The sequence below is a fragment of the Candoia aspera genome, chromosome 13 (genome assembly GCF_035149785.1).
Source record: "Candoia aspera isolate rCanAsp1 chromosome 13, rCanAsp1.hap2, whole genome shotgun sequence".
Lineage (NCBI taxonomy): Eukaryota > Metazoa > Chordata > Lepidosauria > Squamata > Boidae > Candoia > Candoia aspera.
Genome location: NC_086165.1, coordinates 19,975,421 through 19,996,897, shown reverse-complemented (window position 1 = coordinate 19,996,897; position 21,477 = coordinate 19,975,421). Strand labels below are relative to the sequence as shown.

Sequence of the window (21,477 nt, the reverse complement as noted above, 5' to 3'; positions counted from 1 at the left end):
GAAAATATATCTAGTTCCCATTCACTTCCCATTTCCCAGCTTTCCGTTCAAGTTCCATCTGTGGATTTTGCATTTAAATGCTTTCGATAATCATAATCTGGGTTTTCAAATTAAGAGTCTATTTCTTAAAAGTATTCCTATATCTTTACGTTACCTTTTCTTTTTAAAGGGGTGCAGCAGAAATGAGTGGGACGTGAGCTGATAGTTTTACTGGCAATGTTCACCGGGGAAATATCTTTTCCATTGGAAATGGAAACGCTTAAGAACCTGCCTTTTGCGAGTGTCTTCTAAATCTTTAAATGTAACATCGCCCCATTAGAAATTAGCTTTAATTTTTCACTAGCTTCATTTCAAGTGAGTTAATAAGATATCCTCATCTTGCTTAAAAATTCTGTCTTTGGGAAACTTTAAGGATGGCTCCTAACAATACGGCTTTTTTTTAAATTTAATTAACATTTTTGAAGTTACCAAAGGCTTCAGTGTTGCCCTCTTATTCGCTGTACTTTTAGAACGATTTGATGAGGGGCCTTAGCTGAGCCAGATCATGATTTTGTTCAATTTTAGTTTTCTTTTTCTCTAAAGATGGTCCACAAACTTCAGGCATGGATCTGGATTATGCCATGGATAAGCGGGGAAAGGTAGAATATCTTATATTTAAAGGACAATTCTTCATCCCTGTGCACTATAGAATTAACTCATTTTCAATTTTCATCTGCTCTTCACTGCAGTCCCAATTTGTTTTGCTTTTAATTTGAGAAAATGTCTGCATATCACATACATGCTGAATAATTAATTGGAGCTTAATTAAGCACTTTTCCTTTCCTACTGAATATTCTGCAGGATTGATTAATTATTTAATTAATTAATTGCATTGCTTCGCCTCCCACTCCAATTGGACTCATGGCAGTGTATCAAATTTCCATGGCATAATGCAATGATAAAGAAGAAAACGTTCCATGCTACAAGAATAATAATAATCAAACATCTGCAATAAATATAAGTTATAACATGCGTGCCCAAATAATTCCACATCCATAAAACCCAGATCGGGAACACTGAATAAATAATCTCAGCCAGTTGTTAAATTAATAATCCTAATAAATATGCACAGACTCCTAATTACATACAAGACAATATTCCATCAACACCCTCTGGAAAATCTGTCTTCCCTGCATTCTGGGAGGGTATCACCATCGGGGTGGACCTAATATCCAAGGACCGGCTAGTCCGCAGTGGAGGTGCCACAACAGCAAAACAGCACTCCTGGCAGGGACATCTGCAAGGGAGGTCACAACAGGCAAGATGGTGAAGACAACGTGGCTATGCAAGCCTTGTATCTTTTGTATGTGCAGCACACGCATTCAGAAGGATAGCACCTGCACCTCAATGCCATCTTGTCTGTTTTGACCCACACAAGCAACTGTAGATGCCCCGCTTCTTGGTCTCAGCCTCCCTCCCCCATTACTTCATGATCATGTGGGATTACTAAAAGTTTCTCCTGCAGTGACTAGACTAGATGGGTTGATTCCAGTTGGAGGTAGTCCTGAAGATCCCTTGGTGCCAAGCCGTGTAAGGCTCAATCATCAAAAGCAGCATGTAGAACTGCACTCAGGAAGTGAGAGACAGCGAGGAGAAGGTCAGCCACGTGGGCGTTTTCCCCTTCCTGGTTGTTCTCTTCTGGTGAAAGGTGAAAGGTCCCCTGTGCAAGCACCGAGTCATGTCTGGCCCTCTGGGTGGACACTACTTTCACGTTTTTGTGGCAGACTATAGAGCGGGGTGGTTTATCATTGCCTTCCGCAGTCATCACCTTCCCCAGCAAGCCAGGTGCTCATTTTACCGACCTCAGAAGGATGGAAGGCTGAGTCGACCTGAGCCAGCTACCCGAGGGAGAATCCAGCTTCCACTGGGATCGAACTCAGGTCATGGGAAGAGTTTCGGTTGCAATACTGCCACCCACCCCTCTGCACCACACAAGCTATCTCTTCTCTTTTACCCATCTCAAAAGCAGAAGAAAATGAAGCCCAAAATTGTGACCTCTGCAAGGAGCCATTGTAGAGAGCACAGGGAATGGCTTTGAAGGGCAGGAGGAAGAGCCGTCACCAAGGCAACGGTCAGATAAGAGGGGGCTGAGCCCAGGCCAAGAAAGTAAGGTGAGAAAACATCTCAGACAGGCCCCTCCCTAGTTCACAAAAAGATAAGCACATTTAGGCTTGCAAGATTCTGTTACTACAGCTGTTATAGCAAAACATGTCATTGGTTCCTTAGTCTGGTCTACCTTGTAGGGATGACAGCCATGGAGCAAAGTCCTCAGAAGCTCATGGGCTCTGCTGCATTTTCACTTTCCTGAACCCAGTTCAAAAACTTAGCCAAATCAATCTCACGCTCCAGATGCAATGCTGGTTAGAGAACTTCGCTAGAAAAGTAAATAAGCCAGGGATACCCTCAGCAGCCTCCTTTGGGAGTCGGGTGGATGGACTTTCTGGACTTTTAATTGCCTTCTCATGCCACCCTCACATGGTCCAATGCACAGAATTACTGACCTCTCCTCTGCACCCCTCGTTATCCTAATTCCTCCAGGACGCCTGATGGTCATACTGAATTTCCTTTTTCCATCACGTAATAGATGGAACAGCATCCTTGGTGCACCCACAGTCCCACAAGTTTCTGCGATCTTTTAGGAGCAGATTTACTGTAGATGTAAGCTGTTTTGCACAAAGGCAAAAGTGTAACACAAGAAACAAAACAGGACTTTCCCTGGAAAAGGCAAGGAAGAAGGAATGAGTGATCCCGGGCTATTGTGTGGGCTTCTCAATGGGAGAGGAGGAAAAGCCTTTCTGTCTGCTACTATTGGGTCAATGTTCATAGAATCACAGAGCTGGAAGGGATCGTAGAGGCCACCTAGTCCAACCCATGCTCAATGCAGGATCCACTAGAACTTTAATCAAGGCATAACCCAATTGCTCTCAGCTTCGGCAACTGGCCTCTCTACCACTAAGTCAGACTTAGATAGTCATGAGTCCTCATCTTCTCTGAAGATCACATGGCTTGTTTTTAATTTTTTTTAATAAGAAGCAAAATAAGCACACTTTTTTATTTCACCCTCCACCTCCCCCAAAGCCCCTATCGAAGTTTCGAATAATTTCAGCCCTGTCCCTTCTGGCAGGGCTGCCCCATCAGAACCCCCTCAAGCTCTCCAAAGTTAATGTTTCTTTCTTTAATCGTGAAGCATAGTAGCCCCAGCTGTTATAGGTAGTTCTACAATCAGCTCAGGTTTATATCACAGTAAGGTCTCATTAGTAAGGTAATATACAGTAAGTAAATATACAAGGTAATATACAGTAAGGTAACGGCGTTCCGTGTAGTCATGCTGGCCACATGACCACGGAACTGTCTACGGACAAACGCCAGCTCTTCGGCTTTGAAAAGGAGATGAGCACTGCCCCCGAGAGTCGGACACGACTGGACTTAATGTCAAGGGAAAGCTTTACCTTTTTTTAAGGTCTCATCTGTTCTTGAATTTGATAAGAGAGATCAGGGATAGATTGCAGATCACATTCCTGGCGCAGAGAAATCTCCAAATCCAGATTTTTGTCCCCAATGCTGGGAAGCTGGAGTAGATCAGTTGATGCTCCCTGAATATGTTAAGACTACAACTCATGTCATGAATATGTTGAGACTACAATGATTAGACCAGTATTGCTTGGGGAATTCTGGGAGTTGAAGTCCACCCAGCTTAAAGTGGCCCAGGTTGAGAAACACTGGACTCAACAGGCGAGGAAGTTCCAACAGGCCTGAAGGGTGCGAGGCTGGGGGAGGCCAGTGTTGACAATTCAGAGTCAGTGAGACCAAATGGAGTGACTCCAGACAACAAGGTTGTGTGGCCTTTTTCAGCCTGAAGGCCCCACTTGGTCTCAGACTAACATCCCTGTTTCTTTTCCCAATGTGGACAGGGCCAGGATCAAAATTAAAATTGATTTTTTTTTCATTAAAGTAATTAAATATATTCATACTTACCCACCCACTCTATGTATATAATAAGTTACAATTTGGTAGCAACTTTTGTAGGGGTCCTATGTCCATTCGAGAAATGTGGGAAGTATCATTTATGCTCCTGCAGGATGAGGTATCTTCCTATGGACAAATTCATTCTGAGATGCTGTGGCAAAGCAGGAGAAAGACTATAGAAAACTCAAAGAATCGGTAACACTTTCCAGACAACCAAGACTCCTTTTCCTCCAACAGACTTTAACAAATTTATTCATAGACTTGAAAACCAAAATTCTTTCTCAATGGAACTGGGGACTTTTACAGAAGTTGGCAGGGGCACAGAAAATGGGCTTCTTAAGCCAGATTCAGGCAGCCTTTTTCTAAATTCAACCAGAACTGGAGTGGGGGCAATCAAATAGATCGCTCCTCCATCTCCTGGACTCTGGCTTGCATTGGTTTATTGACTGGGGAATAGGCTTCAGGGCGCACATGCAAATTTCTTTTGTTTCATTAATTCTCCGATTCTCTGATGGGTGTTCAACATAGGATCTCCGGCCCTGAGCAGTTTCCATGGCCTGCAAAACTAGGACATCCTTCTTCCCCTCTCCAGAATCAGTTCTCTCCACTGTTCTTCAGATGCTGCCGAGGATAAGCAGCGGTTACGAGCCCAGATCATGCTGAGAAGGCAGCAGAGAGCCAGGATATTTAGTGTCAGAAGTGGCATGTCCTGCCAAAGTTAATTTCACCAGTTCCTATTTCAAGATAGTAATGAATGATTTAAAAAAAAAGGGAGGGGGGTAAAGAGACAGAGAACTCAGAGCAGGAAATAATTACAGCCGCACATTGATCTATCCATCTCCCCATAGATTTCCTCTCCTTGCTATTGCAGCTGGAGGAAGGGAAGCTAGATACTGTAATTTCTCCAGGTCTTACATTCCTAAGAAATAATTAGACCTGGTTCAGTAGCACAACTCTCCCTTGCCAAGACCCTGGTGCAGTCAAGAAGACAGAAGAAACGAACTGCATAGAAGCCTCTGGCATTCATTTATTCTGGCCACCTCCTTTCTTCTTCTGGTTTTGGAGGAATCTGTCTGAATTGTCGAGAGGCATGTACAACTGGCTGCATTAGGAGGCGAAGCCAGAATTCATCCAAGGTGGCTTGCAGTAGCAATGGAGAAAAAGTTCCTTTCTATTCAAGTCAGGAAAGTTTGAGGAGGTGGGGGGAAAAAAACTGTACAGATCCAGATAGCTCCCACACTTCTGGGGTTGTCAGCCTTGAGAGGTAGTCCAGACAGGAAGCATGCCCAGATGAGCTAATTCTACTTTATTGTAAGGTTACATTGATAGAATCTTGCAAGTCTGAAAGTACAATTCTCCCCTCATCTCCTTTATCACCCAAGAAACCAGGGAGGGTCCCTTCTGAGCCTCCTGCCCCACCCACTATCCAACTGCGGGCTAAGCTGTCTCTTATCTGACTGTTCCCTTGGCTGAGTCTCTTGGCCCCGTCTCCCCAGGTCTTTCACACAGACCATCACAGATAACCAACTCTATGCCATGAAAGGCTTTATAGGGAGTAACCTGGAATGCAGCTTATGAACCAATGGTGTCACATGGTCATAGCATAGCTTGCCCATTACTGCCTATGACACTGCATTCTGGATCAGATGTAGCTTCCGAGTGGTGTCAAGGGCAGCCCCATGGGAAGCACATTGCACTAGTCCAGTCATGAGTGATCATGGGAGGTCCTTTCTCAATTAATATTTCTGCTTCAAGCCTGCTTTACAATAATAATAAAAATTTGTTAAACTTGTATGCCCCCCAGTTCTGGGTGGCCCACAACAATCAAAGAAATTACAATAAAACCAATAAAAGATAAAGATAAAAGATGTCAAGTGCAATGGAAGGAGGGCCCCTTCTGAGACTTTTGCCACATCCCCATTCCTTCTGCAGACTCAGCTGCCTGTTATCCAACCATTTCCCCAGCTGTGGTTCTTCCACCTGTCTCCCAAGATCATTCCCACATACTCTTACAGGGGTGTACCATGCTGGCAATCAACTATTCAGCCTGTCCTGATTTGCGTGCCTGTTGAATGCATAGAGTCAACTGCTAGAACTTCAGAGGAGTTGCACACATCTGGAGCGGACCCTGTTGGAGAAGGCAGAATTTAGCAGTTAATCACTGTTGAGGGTACCAAGCCATCTTCTACCCACCAGGAAGATGGACCACATTAGAAAAAGCTGCTTTAATTCTTATGGGCATCCCTTTCTTTATGTGTCACTGCTCATGGGAGTTGAGATGATGGGGCTCCCAAGGAGAAATGTCACTGTTCTCATGCTAATATAGAATCCCATCATGTTGATGTTGAAGCCAATTTAGTGGCCTGCTAGAACCACTGAAATGGAGCAGAGCTTATAAAACAGCTGAGAAGCTGGACTCAGAAAAAGATTATCTTAGATAGCTTAAATGAGCATGCCAGAGAAACACAGGTTATACATTCAGCCCTCCCAAGCATAAAGAATCACACGCTTAGACAGATTAAGATAAGTAAAAGGAATCTTACTGACTTTATTGTTGCTTCTGTAACATCCATCTTGGTGGAAAAGATGAAGTTCCTTTGTTCTTCTTTTCTTTTTAAATACTTAGTTTTGCCCTAAACTCTCAGCCCTACAGCTGCCAAGAGCTGTGTGGAAGAAAGGGGCAGAATTCTTCATCAAGGCCCGAGCACATGGCCCTGATGAAGAGAGCAGCATCCACGCTTGCTTCTCCCTGGGTGGAGGAAGGGGAAAGAGGAAGTGGGACTGGCAACAAACAGCTTCCTCAGAGTTGCATTGTGGGACAACTCAATTTACACGCTAATTCACATGCAAATGAGGCATGCTGGATTTGCCTGGACGTCCAACAAATGTGAGTCTCCATGATGTTTGCATCACCTAAGTCTTTTCTCTGTTTTGACTCTGTGCCAAAACCTTAATTTGCAATTTCTTGAAAATCTTCCTTTGCAAAAAGAGGTTTCTGTTTTTCTACCTTATTTACAGGTGCTTATGAATTCCTTCTGATTTCTCTGGCTTATGTTTGTGACCTGACTTAGTTGGGTAAAGCAGAGCAAGCTTCTGCTGATGCTATTTTCTGTGCCTCAGCTTTCCATCTTTTTGAAACTCCTTCTATGGCCCTTGGGATTAGTAAAAGTTCAGGAAGCCATGGCGAGGTCTGTGCCATGAAAGAAAGGCCATTCACACATACACAAAAAGAGAGAGATGCCTTGGCTAACTTGTCACTAACTAAAGAACTCCAAGCTATACTCAGGAGAACTTCCTGAAATTCTCTTCTCCTTTGAAAAAAAAAGTAAGAAGCAAAGTCTCTCTCAACAAATTAAATCAGAACTTTTCAATCTTTTACGCAGCACCGAAATTCTCTGAGATGCATTTTTAAAAATTGAAATATCCCTTCAATTGTACTTAAATAAGACAGCATCACAGAGTTCTTTTAAACACTGTTTTTTTTTAAAGAAAGAAGAAGAAGAAGAAGAAATCTGCTGTCTTCCTATTGCTATCTTGTCTTCCATTTTGTATTTTCAGATTTCGGGTAACCTTATGCTTAATTTAATTTTTTTAAGTGTCTAGAGTAATAATCCAGTATACTTTATACAAGAAGTTTAGTCCAATTCATTATGGGGCTAAACAATAAAAATATGAAGAAGTGTTGATTTTAAAACATGGCCAGGAGTGTCAAAAACAGTGGAGCTGGCAAAGGGCAAGGCTTTGCATGGCCATGCCTGCCGTCTTGCCTTTTATATGCTCCCCTACCCCCGAAAACTTCTCCAGTGGACTGTCCATGCTGCAGGGTCTTTCCAATTGATAGGATGCCCCAGTCCTGAGTAAATTGCCCCAGCAAACTTACTAACGTGGCTTGCGTATGATGCCAACACCATCTTCCCTTGGTTTACTTAAAGATATCTCCATGCATCAACTGGAGGATTTGCTGATGTGCCCTGGGCAGTCGTGCCTGGAATGGCTGGTTTGTTTCCTCACAAGCCACTGTTACAAACCCCTCTTTCTTGCTGCATTAAGTTATGACTTCGGTCTCAGAACTGTCCACACGGAGAGCCATTAATATTCTGGGGAACGGGGTATAGTGCTGATTGGAGCTGCTGGCAGTGTGGTACATGCTGGCTGGGGAATTCTGGGAGTTGAAGTCCACACATCTTCAGGCTGCCAAGGTTGAGAAACCCTGGTGTAGACTAATCCCCATTCTCAGCAGATCTTCCCCTTCCCTCTCTCCCCACTTTGCAAAGAGGAGCATGATCCAAAGAGAGCTCTTTCAGCTAGGCTTCCTCAAGAGAAAACAAATGAGAGCCGCCTGATAAAATTCTCCTGACTTTGAAGGAAAGTGGACCCAGCCTTTTTCCTTTCCCCTGCCCTCCTCGCTTCCTCTCCTTTGCCCCCAGGATCTTCTCTTCATATAGCGGGTCTCACTTCTGTTGCCCACCTGATAAGGCTGATTTTGCTCAGTTTCTGGACACAAAAGCTCGGGTCTGATTTCCCAGCCCTTCACGCCCTGCCTCTTTCTTGCCCTTCTTGCATTATAGAGCCACTGGGGGATTCGAGAGGATGCAGATTTCGTACGGAAGCCTGCCTCTTTGGGGAAAGACATGAGTAAATTGCCGAGAAAGGTTTCCAGCTGCCGCTTTCCTTTCCTTACAAAAGGGTTTCTTGGAGCTCAGCTCTTGCTTCCTTTCAGTACAAGCATCTTTTGAATAACCGGGCCAAATCCTGTGGGATTTCCCTCTGTGAAAACCTGTGCTTGGAATTTCTCAGCCAAATGCCGTTGCTTTTCTCTGGGGTTGCAGTAAGAGAGACAAATAATGCTTGGTTCTATGCACCTGCTGCAGTGAGTATCAGGCTCTGTCGTACAACGTTTCACTCCATCCCAGCTCCCCGACTGGGCAGCATTGCCCCGTTGTCCCCAGTTCATTTCTGGCCTTGTTGTTTTTTTCAAGGAACAAATGAAAACTGGACTGGAATCATCTTTAGTGTCTTGGGCTCAAATTCCTATTGGATTCAGGTTCCAGATGAAAGCGAAGGTCTGTTTTCTATTCTTTGTTGTTGTTGTTTTTTAAAAAAATCTTGCTCATGTTGCAGATAAACCCTAGAGGGTGTAGGGAACGGCCCTGAAGGACAGGAGGAAGAGCTGCTACCAAGGCAATGGCCAGATAAGCGAATCTCGAGCCTGGGCCAAGAAGGTAATGTGAGAAAACCTCTCACACAGGCCCCTCCCTGGTTCACATGAAGATAAAGGGAGGGAGCAGGGAAGCATGTTCAGACTTGCAAGATTCTGTTACTACTGAATAGCTGTTACATAAAAGCAGTCCTGACCTCCACGGCATTGGTTCCTTAGTCTGGTCTACCCTGTAGGGCTAGGATTGATACCCAAGCCTCCCCATCCATCCATCCATCATCAACATCTTGTTTCTGAGCATCAGGAACGTCCACCTGGACATACCGTTGATTCATCACCATGGCAGTGAATCTGGTCACCATAGTGACAATGCACATGGTGTGTTGTCAGGTGAGGGTTGAGTTGTGGCTTAATTATTCAGGAAGAAGGAAATAATACTCATTTTCTTTAAAACCATTAAGGCTTCCCTCAGAGAACCTTGAGAATTACCGTGTGGGCAAAGATCTGTTGCCCCACCCCCTTCCACTGCACCCTCCCGATAAAAGCTCCAGCTCTTGGCTTCACATAGCCATTCCCGTTGTTGCACTTCGCACTTTTCAAGTGTTTAGGAAAGCAAAGGAAGGCCATGTTCCCTCTGGTGCTTCATCCTGTTGATGCAATCCAGAGCTGGGAGCAATTGAATAGAATAAAAATGTTTATAACAAATTATATACATAATCACCATGTGAAACAGATGCAGTCAAATGCAGCTTTTAACTCGCTGAATATCAGCAAGGACACCAGGTATTTGAAAAACTTCTAAAAGGGCCATTTAAGATATTTGTGGCATCTCTATGCTTCTGAATATCAACACAGTTAAAAGGTGTGATTTCACTCTTGTCTGTTTGGTGCAATTAAGGACTTCCTGCCATCATTTCTTTCTCTCTCTCTGTTGCGTTGGGACAATATCCTCATCAGAAATCATTTTGTCTTTATTTAGTCCTGGGAAATTGTGCTCATCAGTCTTCCATTAGAGGTGACATTTTTGTTGGTAAAAAGAGAGTGCATTTTAAAGTGTCTCTCTTTTGAAAAAAGAAAGAATCAGTATCTCTCTCCCCAGAGCTAAGACAAGAAATAATGTTCCATAATTGTCCCCATGTATAAATAACCCCTCTCACAATAAAAGAATTCTTCTCCAAATATTGCTGTCAAAAATGGGGAGGAAACATGACAGCCATTCCTTTAATCTCTGTTTGGGTTTAATTGCAGAAGCCTGCTCTCCTGTCTGGAAGATGACGGGGGACAATCCATCACTGGGTTAAACAATCCCAACACACAAGCAGTTTGTGGGGAGGTTAATGCAATTACTTTCAGCAACAGTCCATCCCACAAGAGAACAGGCCATGCATCCCAACAGAGGTAGAGCAGGCAACGTTCCAATGGCCCTCCCTAAACTTATTTTTGGGACCAATTTGATTAATTTTCTGCCTTTCTTCCAGGAGCTCAGGCTGAGTACAGAGCAGTCCCTTCTGTGTTTTTCCCCCACAATAACAACCCTGTGAGATTGGTTAGACTGAGAGAGAGGGACTGTCTAGTTCAAAGTCATCCTCCATGGCTGAGGGTGGATTTGAACTTGGGTCATTTGGGGTTCTAGTCCAGTGCACTCACCCACTACGTTATGATGATGTTTGCCTGATGGTCTCAGTGGAAAACTGATTTCAGGGTAGCACCAGTGCAGACTGAAACCGGAAGAAAAGAAATCTGTCCTCAGTTACTGTTAGTTGGGACAGGGAAAAATGGAGCTATTCAGAAGTAAGAGATCTCTGACGGCTCTTTGCAGGAGACAGCAGTCCTGGGGATCTTGTTCAAAAGGACCTTCACCTCCATCTACAAGAAAGGATGATTATTATGGATGGCACATCTAGTTTGGAAGCATCCCAAGACAGTTTTGACTGAAACCTGGTCACAGTGATGCTAGGCTTGGCAATAACGTGTTTCAGGGTTAGGAACTCAGCAAGGATCTAAAAAGTATGAAGAACGAGCAATCAGCTCAACCCAGAGAGAGCCCTCAGCCTCCCCTTATTGCCTCTTTCCGGCTTCAGGAGGCAGGCCTGTTGTGTGAGGCCTTCTGTAGCCGTCCTATAAACTCTGCAGTCTCTCAACTACACAGGAACCTCTGAGTCAAGAGTTCTATTAATGTTATGTCAGCAGTAAGCAGGGAAAGACTTAAGAGATCACCTGGCCTTGCCATGTCCTTAAGATCTCACTTGATCTGGGGTAAGTGCTGGAACCACAGCCTGCTTTGCGAGAGCTGATCCAGGTCAGGTTTTCCGCAGAGAGCTCTCCAGGGTCCTGACTTGGACCTAGAGTTCTTGATTCCTTGTCTACTCTGAGTAACTAATTTGTAGGGGGCTTCCTTGTGGTTCATTTTTGTGCAAGAAGGCCACTCTTGTGTCCTTTCCTCTGATTACAGCCTTCTCTTTTTAACTTCAACTTTTTCAAGGCTTGAAATTTAATTTACAGGGAATTGCCTGATCTATCATTTCCTTTTGACTGTCTGTTGATGCTATCAGATCTTCCATAGGAGTTGTTACATTGGTTCATTGCAGCAGAAACAACCAAGAGACCTGTGGCTTCTTAAAGATTAACACATTCTGGCACAAGGTTTTGTGGACAAGAGGCCACCTGCAGCAGAAGGGCCAGTCCCTAATGGAGTCCCCATTAGGTGGTGGCCCTCTTTCTTTTCCATTCCTTTTCCAGTGTCTTTTTTACAATGTCCTATACTCAGAAAACATCCTGTCTCAGGTTTACAGTTAGGTTTGAAACAGGATAAGTTGCACCTTAAAAGGAACTTAAAATATAAGACCCATATGTTTAAAACAAGAAAACTTGCATGCTAAATACTGTGCTAACTGTTCTGTAATTTTAGTAGTCCAGCAGAAAGGTTGCTTGGTTGGATGGCAGCTCTACCATAGTGGTGTGTTGCTTGAGGCATCCTAATGAATATACTGGGAGGCAGAGAACAGCTTGAGAGAAATGTGATCCACAATAGATCTTTCAGTCCATCCTCTGGGTGACTGATTATTGTATATTATTTATCCCAAAGCAACATGGGTCTGGAAGATAGAGAATACAGTTGGTCCTCAACTTATGATCATTCGTTTGACTATGATCCAATGTTGTGACAGCCTCCAAAAAGCAAACGTTGCGCAGTCACATGATCACATTTTGGGCAGTTGGCAACCAGCTTGCATTTATGAGTTGCCGCATCCTGCAGTCACATGATCATGTTTTGCAACATTTTTTGCTGTTTTCCGGCAAAATACATCCATTGGGGAAGCTGGCTTCACTTAACAACTGCAATGATTCACTTAATGGCCTGTGATTCACTTAACAACCACAGTGATTCACTTAACAACCACCATAAAAATGGTCATAAAACTGGGTCCAGTCACATGGTGACTCAACTTATGACCACAATGACTTATGGCAGAAATTCCCGTCCCAATTGTGGTCATAAGTCGAGGAGCACCTATATCAGGATGGTACAAGGATTGCTAGCTGAAATAAACCCACCAAAGCAGTAGATCTGGTGATGGTATCAGTAGTTTGGTGCTGGTATCTCAGCACTGGCAATGCCAGCTGAGGACTTCCAGGAGACAGTCAACAAACCTGGAAGTTACCGAAGTTGGACAATGCTCTGACAGTGCCTCCTGTTTTTGTGTTCTGGGGCAAAAATCAATGTGGGTTGTGGCTGCCATTCTGCCAAGTGGGTCACAGCAGTGACTATGATGCTGCAGTCAATGAAAAGATCCAAAAGATCCAATCACTTTTGTTATTTGAAAAGCTCAAAAATAAAGAGTATTTCAAAAAAAAAAATCAGAAATTAGATGTGTCCAAACATGAGCAATATTATATTAGAATTTACTGTACTGAACTAAAATTGCTATATTTATTCACTGTCTTCCTAAATAAGTTGTTTGTAGAATTCACAGCAAGTATTCAGACCAAATTCCTATTGAAATTGATGGGATTCACCTTATTCATTACAACTAATTATCTCAAATGTTATGTCTCATGAGTAATTTAAGTTCCGGTAGTCCTCAGTTAACAACCATTTGTTTAGCGATGGTTTGGACATAACACAGTGCTGAAAAAAATGACTTACAACCGGTCCTCACACTTATGACTGCTGCAGCGTCCCTGCAGTCACGCCATCACAATTTGGGTGCTTGGCAACCAGTTTGCATTTATGACCATTGCAGCATCCCATGGTCACATGATCGCCATTTTCAACCTTCCCGGCCAGCTTCTGGCAAGCAAAATCAGTGGTGAACCATGTAATTCACTAAACGACCACATAGTTCACTTAACACCCGCAGTGATTTGCTTAACAACCGCCAAAAAAGGTCATAAAATTGGTTTGGATTCATTTAATGACTGCTTCACTTAGCAACTGAAATTCCAGCCCCAGTTGTGGTTGCTAAATGAGGACTACCTGTAATGAAGAGCAATCACAATTTTGAAATACATTAAAAGAAAATTGCAGTGTTGCATAATAGTAGCATTTCAAACAGCTTTGACTGTTGGTAGGATAAAAGCATGTTGCTTTTTGCAGTTATAGAAGACCCCAGAAAAGATGCAAAAAGAAGAAGGCACGGTGCTCTTTTGCAGCTTGAAAAGGAATGCTACGTTTTAATTCTAAATATGGAACAGATGCCAAGTCTGTTTGAAACCTGTAGATTCTTTTATTTCTTTGCCCTGGTAGCCCTTTTCTTTTTCAGCTATGTTATGGGCAAAGTTAATCTAATGTGGAAATTCAAGAAGAATTTACTTTCCATCAAACCAAAGAATGCTGTAAGAGGAATGAGAGACAGCTATTCCCCAATCAGCCCTTACGTGACTCTGTGCAGTCATTAGAACAACACTGGGATATTTTTCATGCCACGTAAACCCATTTGTAATAAAACTGGCACTTCCTTCATGCTGATTCAGGTGAGGTTGAACCCAAAGTCATTTACATGCAAAAGATTCAGGGACTGAATTGTATTTGTAAATAGGAAGATGAGAATCAGCTGATAATGTAGTCCAGCCTTTCTCAACCTTTTGACCCTGGAGGAACCCTTGAAATATTTTTCAGGCCTCAGGGAACCCCTGCACAGTCAGGCTCAAAGATAGGCCAGAAGGTACAAAATTATGATATTGGTTTCATGGGTAGGCCTGTATAGATGCATGAACAGTGTTCTTAAGCCAAAAATAAAGAATGGAACTGACCTCTTTAATGTGAAGTTGACCAAATTTGAAATAATTTTTTTAATGAATCGTGCTCTCCCAGGGAACCCCCAGTGACCTCTCGTGGAACCCCAGGGCGCCACGGGACCCTGGTTGAGAAACTCTGGCCTAATCTGTTTCATTAAACCATGTATTCGATTGCAAAGTCCTTTCTATCAATTTTTTTATTAGTTGTTCTGAATCACAGAAAAACCATTGATTATTTATTTATTTTCCAAATGTCACCTTGTGATTTGTGCAACATTTCCAAATGCAGACTTATCTGTACATAATTTTCCTACCTCTAATATAATAATAATAATAATAATAATAATAATAATAATAATTTATTAAATTTGTATACTACCCAACTCTCCATGACTCTGGGCAATAAAATAATTTTATTATTAATAAAATAATACTGTATGCTTTTTTTTTAATCGCATGGCATAGCAGTTCGGTGTTCATGCTGCTTTTCTTGCTGGGAAATCCTTGTGAGGTCCAGCAGCCAGATATGTAGACTATTTAGCCGTGACAAGTCACGTTGCCCACGAGGGTGCACCACGAGGTGCACCACGAGGAGGCTGGTCTACATTGCACCGAGTTGGGCTGAGAGGGAGGGACTGGCCCAAGGTCACCCAGCCGGCTTTCGTGCCTAAGGCGGGACTAGAACTCACAGACTCCTGGTTTCTAGCCTGATGCCTTAACCGCTAGACCAAACTGGCTCTCATGTTGTATGCTTATTGTCATGGACAAAATCCCGCAATGCATTTTCTTTCCTTCTTTGGCTCTCTCCTCATCTTTTGGGCAATACAACTTCCCCAAATTTCAAAACAGGCACTGGCAACATCTCTGTCTTGCTAGTGTGATAAGAGAATCCATTGCAGAGAAATTTGTGCTGGGTTTCTCAAACACCCTTGTTATAAAGCAGCTGAGATATTCTGTTATTTTACTGCTAGTGAAGAATTCTGTTAACATCTCACAATGATTGGACCACTGAACCTACAGTTCATTGCAATTGCTAGGAGAAATTCTGCCCCAAAGACCTTTAATTTCAGTTTGTTTGGATCTCTGCTGGTTAGAATATTATTTAAATGATTGGAGGCCTGATATATGTATATACAAGAAGGCAGAGACTCAGCAGTTAGGTGTGAGCACAGAAGGATGTATATCATTTTAGTTTTATTATTAGATTAATATCCCACCTTTCTTCTGTGTGGGACGATTGCTTAGTTGCACTTGCCATTTGTTATCTTTATCTTGTATTGATTTTATTGTGATTTCTTTGTTGTGAGCCAAAGGGCAATGTGCTTCCCATGGGGCTGCCCTTGACACCACTCGGAAGCTACATCTGATCCAGAATGCAGTGGCATAGGCAGTAATGGGTAATGGGCAAGCCATGCTATGAGCATGTGACACCATGGGTCCATCCAGCTGCATTGGTTGGCAGTTGACAGTGCAATCAAACCCTTCATAGCTTAGAGTTGGTCATCTGTGATGGTCTGTGGGAAAGACCTGGGGAGACGGGGCCAAGAGACACAGCCAAAGGAACGGTCAGATAAGAGACAGCTGAGCCCGCAGCTGGATAGTGGGCAGGGCAAGAGACCCAGAAGGGACCCTCCCTAGTTTCTCAGCTGTAAAGGAGACAAGCAGAGAATTGTACTTTCAGACTTGCAAGATTCTGTCAATGTAGCTTTACAATAAGGTAGAATTAGCTCACCTGATTGTGATTCCTATCTGGTTTACCTTGCAAGGCCGACATTATCTGAGAATCCACTTATCTCAGCTTGTTTCTGCCCATCCATAATAATGAGCAGAGACCCCTCTATGAAGGCCTTGAAGGTGTGACTTCTTTGTCATGGGGCCTGCCCCCTGGAATAGTATCCCCGCAGAGGTTTGTATTGGCTCCCCCCAATGATGTCCTGAAGGCATGGAAAACATGGCTGTTTTCCCTTGCAATAGGGTGGCAGGTGAACCCCAGGAGGATTTTGTTTGATATGGTTTGGTTGTGTTCTATGTGGTCTTTTCATTTGTTTCTCTTTTATTGTTCTGTTTTTCTATTATATACGGTACCCACTGTCCTTGGGAGTTGGGGTTTTTTTGAAATCGGTGTAAATAAATAAATTAAGCAAGCTCTGGGCAGGATCGTTGTTGAAGCTCTCCTAACCAGAATTCTCCCTTTCTCTGTCCCATTTCAAACTGGGCAAGCTGGCATTATTCTCAGCAGAAATCCCAATGAGTCAACTAATTAAAGTGTTTTCTTGACAAGCCTACACCCACAAATAATCACTTGTCAGGCTATGGTGGATTTGCAGAGATCCTCTGAGAATATTTCAATTCATATGATGATGAGAAAAAGGGCAGAGGCCTTTATTTAAATGCCACTAATTAAATAAATAGCAGAAGACGTGTCTCATAAATACCTGCAAGACGTTTATGTACGCACATGCACCTACGACATACTATCCATCTGGGTAGATTCGAGTGACATAAAAAATGCCAAACTATTGGCCTGTAGCCCATTGGCACCTAAATTTGCATGTTTGCAGAATGAAAAAAAATAGGTATCTGGACAGAGAGACTGGATTATTTGAGGAGGGCCAACTTCTTGTTAAGTGAAGTGGTGCCTAGGTCTGGCTCAGTTATCTAAGGATATTTATTTATCTATTTATAAGCTGCCCACCAATAAGTAGGTTCTCTGAGTATCATTTTAAAATAAATACGATAGAAACTTAAAAATAAAGACATTAAAATCACAGAAAAAAACCATGGAAGCTGTAGGAAAGCCTGCTAACATTCCAGAAGTGGGGTTGAATTTGCAAAACACGCTATGGTTAGCTTGCCAAGATGACAGCTCAGTGTAATCTGCAAATTCAGCCAGTAGGATAAGCTTGTGGATCAGCACATGGGCACCTATATAGTGTGTGTGTGTGTTTGTGTGCGCGCATGCGCAATGTCATACATATCATGATGTCATTGGAGAAATGTTGTGAATTGAATTAAAAATTACACAATCCACATCGTCTGCGCAATGACATCATGGCGCCAGTGGCATTATCATGGATTCTACTGGTTGCCCATGGTTCAGTGTCTTCTATGTGTAAATCCAGGTTGTACAACTTTCACACTCATGACGAAGCCTGGGCAAAACAGTTGCTTCCATTCAGCATTGGAAAGGCAACATATTTTCTGTAGGGGAAGTCCTATCAGCAAGGCATTCCACATCCAGGATGCCACAACTCCATCTGTACATTTTGGAAGTGAAATATGAAGTGTTTCAGTGATGTAGAGATGCCATCAGTGTAGAGTATCATGTGCAGTGATTTAATGAGAAGTTCCCAATGTTTACTAGTTTTCGCTGTTTCTGCCGTTCCCACAATTCCTTGGTTTCGGCCAACTGCTTATTTTTATTTGTTTAGCAACTAAGATTTGCTGAGTGCAGCACGCATATTTTAAGAAGACAGTTTCTGCTCGAGCACTTATAGTCTAGAAAAGATGATGCAAAAGAAAAGGAAAAAGGATGGGGAGGGAAATGAGCCAACTCAGCACCAGTCCTCAAAGTCAGAGATTTTGATCATGATCAGCTTGTCTCAAAACAAGTCAGGGAGATAACAGGTGAAGTTCAGGGAGGGCAAGATATTTGCACTCATCTTCAAAAGAGGTGTGTTGAATGGTTATAAGGATGACTGAGATGATCTTCAAGCTCATCGGAGCTTATAACTTGCCACACAAAGACTCTGAAACAGGAACACAGCTCCAGAATAAGGGGAAAGGCTGAAAACTCCTGTGACCACACCATGCGATCGAGGTCATTCCATGCAAGGACTTGGCAGTCCTATTTGTGGAGATCGAGGCCTGCAGAGCGTGGCAGTTTTGAGTGTTTGGGAATTACTGAGTGAGATGAAGGTCGCAAAGAGCTTGGCACATCCCTAACATATGTCTCCCCTGCTCCGTTGTGGGATTTAAAAAAAAACCTACATAAATATATAATTGCATCCTTTAATGATCACAGACAGGCATCCTGGTGCTAATTGAAATGGAATTTGGGTGGGGCATTCAGAACATGCCCAAGGAGAAATGTGACATTTGCAGAAGTACAGGAAAAAAAAATCCAAATCTTGGGTAGCACCCCCCCCCCAGGCCTGAAATTGCAGATCTAATAATGTCGTGAAGAGTGAGTTTCTCCCTGCCAGGTTCACTGTTGTGGAATCCTGTCGGTGCAGTTTCGGGGGCATCCACAGGATGAAGGGGCAGATTACATCACGCACATCATGACATCATCACGGGATGACTGGGTCATGTAATCTGTGTCATTTACAGGGTTGACATCATAATGGCCTGAAAGGATATTAGGTTCCCTGGGAGCTTGAACTGCAAAATGGGGTATCTTGTTTTCTCACCCAAAAGAGTAAAAGTATATTTTTTCTCTCTCTTCTCGTCCACCCTTTGATCACAACATCATACAGTAGAAATGCTGCTCCACCTAGCTGTCCTTCAGGGGTGACTGGTTGTCAAAGCAGTGAAGATGGTGGCCATGACCTCATAATTGAAACCTCTCTGTTTTTCACAGGTGTTGTGTGTGTGATGCACACAAAAGCACAGGGCGTCAATTGTCCAGTTATGGCCACCATCTTCACTGCTTTGACAACCAGACACCCCTGCAGTCCTTGAAGACAGCAGGTTGGATTCCCAAAGGGACTGGCTCAAAAGAGCTCTTTGCTATGTGCTTTTACCCCCTTTCTGTAAATGAGTGTTTCTCAACCTCAGCAACTTTAAGATGTGTGGCCTTCAGCTCCCAGAATTCCCCAGCCAGCATGTGTGACCTTCAACTCCCAGAATTCCCCAGCCAGCATGTGTACAGGTAGTCCATGACGTTCGACTACAGTAGGCACTGGAAAATTGTGGTTAAGTAGTACAGTCGTTAAGCAAGGCATCACATGACCACACCTGATTTTACAATCTTTTTGCTGTGGTTGTTAAACGAATCACATGGTCCCCCACTGATTTTGCTTGTCAGAAGCCAGTTGGGAAGGTCACAAAGGACGCTGGGATGCTGCGACTGTTGTAAATACATGCTGGTTTCCAAGTGCCCGCATTTTGATCACATGACCGTGAGGATACTCCGACAGTTGTAAGTGCAAGGACTGGTCATAAGTCACTTTTTTCAGCACCATCAAAACTTTGAACAGTCACTTAACAAATGGTCATAAATCAAGGACTACCTGTAGACTTCAGCTCCCAGAATTTCCCAGCCACCTTGTGTAGACTTCAACTCAATCCACTATTGTGGATTCAGTGCATGCTGGCTGGGGAGTTCTGGGGGTTGAAGGCCACACATCTTAAAGTTGCTGAGGTTGAGAAACACTGCAGTAGACAACAATAGCAACAAAAAGGCTGGGAGCTTATTTCTTTGAAAGAAACAAGGGGAGGCTAAACTTTAAGGAAGAGAGTAACTTCTCATCAGACCTCGCTTTCTGCCTAAATGAATCTGCTAGGCTTTTCCTTCAAACCCAGCAAACTTGCTGGGAGATGCTCCATGCTGAAGACACAGCCCACTGCATCTGAAAGCCAAGTACACCCACCGGCAGTGCAAATTTGCCTTCCCCCGTGACGCAAGTCCTTCTTTCTGCACAACTGATCCACGTTTGCTCGCCCCCAGGTATCCATTGCGACAGCGTGTGCGCACAAGGCCGTTGGGGTCCCAACTGCTCCATCGCCTGTAACTGTGAAAACGGAGGATCCTGCTCTCCCGAAGATGGAATCTGTGAGTGCGCTCCAGGCTATCGAGGACCCATGTGCCAGAGAAGTAAGACTCTCATGCTTTGCCTTGCAAATCCAACTGCACCTTTGCATACGACAGAAGCACTGAAAGTACTGTTCATACATGGACAGTAATCATATCGGCAGTTTTTATGGCATTTTATTTTAATTTACAGTCAGGGCAGAAGTGTCCACAGGATACGGTCCAAAAATAGGTGGGCTTCAATTGCAACTGTCATGGCTGGCATCTTGACTTTTTTTCATTATAAAAATTCTATTAGATTTAAGACAAAGATGAAAACTACCAAAAAAACCCAGAAAAATTACAAAAAGAAAAAAGAAAACTAAAAAAGAGTGAAAAAAAGTAAGATTACAAGAAGAGGTGACTTCTGACTTTTAACAGCATGGATATACAACAGATTTTCCATAATCAATCCCTTAGTCTATATTAAATCAAAATCACATTATTTCTATAAATAATTCCATTGGCACATTAAAAAAAATCACTAAATACAGTTGCTCCCTTCCCTTATATTAAAAGAAAAAGAAATTATATATGTATCTTAATCAACTTCCCCCCCAAAGATAACATTTATTTAATTATTTCCTTCCTACTACTATTCCATACATTTCTGTCTACTATAATAAAGATCAAACTAAAAAGCATACAAATTGTTTGTCATTATGATTAATAATACAACAATTATAATCATATTAATCATATTAAGCCTAAAACCAAGCATTTATTATTATACTTTATTAATCTTAATCCAAATCATTAAAAATGAATGAAGTCAAACAAGCCCTAGAAGCAATCCATATAAATATTCTTAAACCCTCACTCCACTTCAAAATAAACCAAAGCATTTACATATCTCCACAATACACACAGAGCTTTCTTCATAAAGAAATCAAACAGCCCAACTGCCCCCCATAAAAACTCCAGCTTCTCAACAGAGAGCCTCCCATACATAGTAACCCCTTCTTTTCCATTACATTCCATCAGAAAATCAATTTCACTTATGGCTTGCAATTTGATCTGTCCCTTTAATTTCTTCAACTTGACTATCCAATCTTCATCTAGCATTTCAACAGAAGCCCCAATCTCACTACTAGAAGAAACATTTCTATCGTTCTTAAGCTCTTCAATTTCTTCCACAACATCCCCAACCAGATGACACATTTTAAAACTCATGTTTTTCACAATGTCCTGAATGCCTTGCACAAAAACTTGACAGGAATCAAAAAGAATCTGTTTAAAGTCTCTGTGGAAATCCAAGAAAGTCTGATTGAAATCCTCCATG

The 21,477-nt window shown here is 42.7% G+C and overlaps 1 protein-coding gene across 1 annotated transcript in view; it reads left to right on the top strand.

Moving 5' to 3' along the window:
- MEGF11 (multiple EGF like domains 11) overlaps positions 1-21,477 on the top strand; it is a 307,153-nt gene that overhangs the window by 231,257 nt on the left and 54,419 nt on the right. The window contains exon 11 of the mRNA XM_063314383.1: positions 20,073-20,219. Within this exon, the coding sequence (XP_063170453.1) occupies positions 20,073-20,219 (147 nt within the window). The remainder of the gene's footprint in view (positions 1-20,072; positions 20,220-21,477) is intronic.